The sequence below is a fragment of the Nicotiana attenuata genome, chromosome 2 (assembly GCF_001879085.1).
Source record: "Nicotiana attenuata strain UT chromosome 2, NIATTr2, whole genome shotgun sequence".
Classification (NCBI taxonomy): domain Eukaryota; kingdom Viridiplantae; phylum Streptophyta; class Magnoliopsida; order Solanales; family Solanaceae; genus Nicotiana; species Nicotiana attenuata.
The window spans coordinates 83,582,912-83,586,192 of record NC_031990.1 but is presented as its reverse complement, the minus strand read 5'-3'; the positions used below and the strand labels follow the sequence as shown (position 1 = coordinate 83,586,192).

General features: G+C 34.7%; 1 protein-coding gene across 1 annotated transcript; it reads left to right on the top strand.

Annotated features, from left to right (window-relative positions):
• Positions 635-2,335, top strand: LOC109214012. Its single transcript, XM_019377881.1, has 2 exons — positions 635-927; positions 1,765-2,335. The coding sequence occupies exons 1-2, from the start codon at positions 830-832 to the stop codon at positions 2,036-2,038; spliced, it is 372 nt and encodes a 123-aa protein (XP_019233426.1). The 5' UTR covers positions 635-829; the 3' UTR covers positions 2,039-2,335.

The window sequence follows — 3,281 nt, the reverse complement described above, 5'->3', positions numbered from 1 at the left end:
CGACTCGCGTTGGGTTTTATTATTTCTTCGACCGCCTCACTACCTATAATTGTGGTGTGAGTTTGGGCGGGATCAGTCGTCGTCCTTAATTCTGCAGAATATTTCTTATTAAATTCTACCGGGCGCAAAATATTCTATATATCTTTATAAGCATTATCCTTTCGGTGACAAGCGGAATAGCTGTGTTCGGCCATCCCCATCTTGGGTTCCACGTGTCCTTCCCTTGGATGACCAAGTGTCAATACATATTTTACTCTGTACACCCACCTTCCCTAGTAAATACATATGTGAATCCTGTATTTATATCAAATCATATTAAATTACTAGTGGTAAGTGATATAATAAGGTGAGAATATTGTTAATTGGCTATGGAAATAGAAGTTTATGTGCACACGCATGTATAATATGTCTTTGGTATAAACATTGGTGCCAATATATTTTTTCTCACTCTCCTCTCTCTCTCTATCTCTATCATCAGACCAATTAAGGGGCATATCTGTCATTTTAACATATTGAGTTTAAGGTTCACATCATCTGTCCCTCAACAGAAAACGACTGCAAGCAACCTGTGGTCTACCTGTATGCGTATCACACTCACATTAATATATGCATCTTCGATTTATTTCTTTAAAATAATGTGTTCGTGTACATAAAATATACAAAACCATGACTGGCTCTATATAAATGACCAAGAGGCAAGAGAGATGCAAACGCCGCCTCAAGGGCGTCTTGATCAGTTGCCTTTCTCTATGGTTAAATTGGTTTTAGCCTTTGTTTCCTTACTTTAGACTTCAAATAAGAGAGATTGAAGAATTAGAAGAAAAAGAAAATGGTGGATGTTCAAACAGTTTGCTCCATGTGTGGTGATGTGGGCTTCCCTGACAAGCTCTTCCGCTGCGCCAAGTGCCACCACCGCTTTCAGCACTCGTATGTCCTTCACCCTTCTCAGTTATGTATATATGCATGTTGTGGAAAATCGTATTAATTAGTAGCTTATACAACTCTTCATCTTAACAAGAAGACCAACTAAACGAGACAGATCATTTCTGATATGTTAGTCGAATGATTGAATTCTTCCTCGATTAAAGAGTTCAGCCTTTAGACTAGTGTTCGTAGGCTTTTTGTGAAAAAGAAGGTACTCCTATTAGTTTGGTCGAAAGGTCCAATTTTCTTTCTCGATTGGTCTAATCTTCTCTATCAGGTTAGTGCTTAATATTATTCGAGAGTTTAATCTCATCAATTTTTTTCTCTGTTTGAAAATTACTAGAAATTATATAATGCCATCATTAAATTTCTTGCTTTGTGGATCAAGTCTTATTCTTGGGATCAACTTTGTAGATAAATATGGTCCCTCATGACTGCCACGCCTTTATAGTCTTTGACTGAATATATATTTTTCTTTTGTTTAATTTTCGTTTTGTTTCTTGGTTGTGGCCAGCCAAACATGACCCTCGTCCACCGCCACTATCACCTATCTCAGGGAACATCAGGAGATATTCATGATCATAACATGATTACTACTTTAGAAAAAGAACGAAAAAGAAAGAGTGGACTCTCATTATTTTACACTTACAATATAGACCATGTGTCTATGTGGTTATAGTTTTTTAATATAGAGGCAGATATAGAAAATTTAGAGTCAGTGAACTTAAGAACTAGTACAATCGCATTATGTGTATATACGTAAGCATATATAGTTCAAGTCAAAAGAAATAGTAGTTTTCACGGAACTTATCCTAAATCTGGGTATGTTATTTATGATAGGTATTGTAGCAACTACTACAGCGAATCATCGGAGCAAATACAAGTGTGTGATTGGTGTCAAAGTGAGGAAAAAAGCTCGAGGCATGGTGGTTCCTCAAGGAAATCAATTGCAGGAATTAGTAATTCAGGGATCAAATCGGAATATTCAGGAGACAAAATCAAGCAGAATGATAGGGAAGAAAATGGTGCTGAAAGGGCAAAGAATCCTAGTGGAACTCCTTCACCTCGGACAGCAACTCGAAGATACAAGCTTCTCAAGGATGTCATGTGTTAAAAGGGGACGTTATGAGATAAGTTTAAATTCTGAATCCGCGTGAATGAAAGGGAAAAGTAGTAGGATCCTAGTGAGTTTTTCAGATATGAGGCTTTGGTCAGGTCATGTTCATATTTCTTCCTATGGATAATCGTAAGTTGTTTTGATTTTCTAGTGTTTTTTTCTTCTACTTTTTCCTTTTCTTTTTTGACTGCCAAGAGTTTTTGGCTCTATGCTAAATAAGTTGATAGAATCAGTTGAACTTCATGTACAAATCTGATGATAAATAAGCATGAGTTTTCGTAAGCCTTCCCATTTGCTTGATTGTTCTTTGCCTAATTCCTTCTTGATGGTTAATTTCCTTTAATTGCACGCATGAAATAAATATATTTCCAATATGCTAACTCTATTACTCCTTTTCTACTCCTAGTTTATATGGTGAGATTGGGAGTGCAAGGGTCAAACTACTTAATGTTTAACTTTGTATGATTCAAACATCAAATCTTCAAATATGTTGAAATAAAATCTACATAATCAATTAGATAAAAATTAATATAAATCAAAATAGTTAATAATTTATGTACTTAACAAAACTATTTAAGAATAATGTGATCAAAGAACAACTTATGAATTTTTCAGACAGTAAAAAACGCCATGTTATGTGAAATAAGATAATATGAAAAAGTATTTCAACCAAGAAATTTGATCCCTTTTTAAATCAGAGATCTGCATAGCAGAGCCTAATAAAACTGGGAAGTCATTAAGAGCTAGTGATGGAGGTTTCTTTATATGGTGGTAGTGGGGCACACTGTTTTGCTTTCTTAGTTGGGACTGTTCGGGAGAATTCAATGCGCCTTTGATCCCTTTTCACCAAAGAATTCATAGTAGCTAAATTGTTAGGATTTTGCCCTGAGTTTTTAATTTATTAGGACTCTCTTTAATGAAGGAAGGAAAAAAAGACTCGTAAAAGGAATAAATATCTTTCATATGTCTTATTCTTTTATTAGAGAAGTTTTGTACTTCTATAAATTGACATTTTCTCCCCACAACAAGAACAAAAATAGTAACATCCACATTGCAGTCATTAAATAGTCTTGTTTACGGAAGATTTTTCTCTCAATAATTTTTGTATTTCTATACTAGTTTTTATATGTAGGTCAATTGACCAAAACCATTATAATGTACTATTCTTTAGTATATTTTTCTTTCTTGTCTAATTTATCATCCACCAGCTTTGCATTGTTAGCTTCCACATGCACTATGT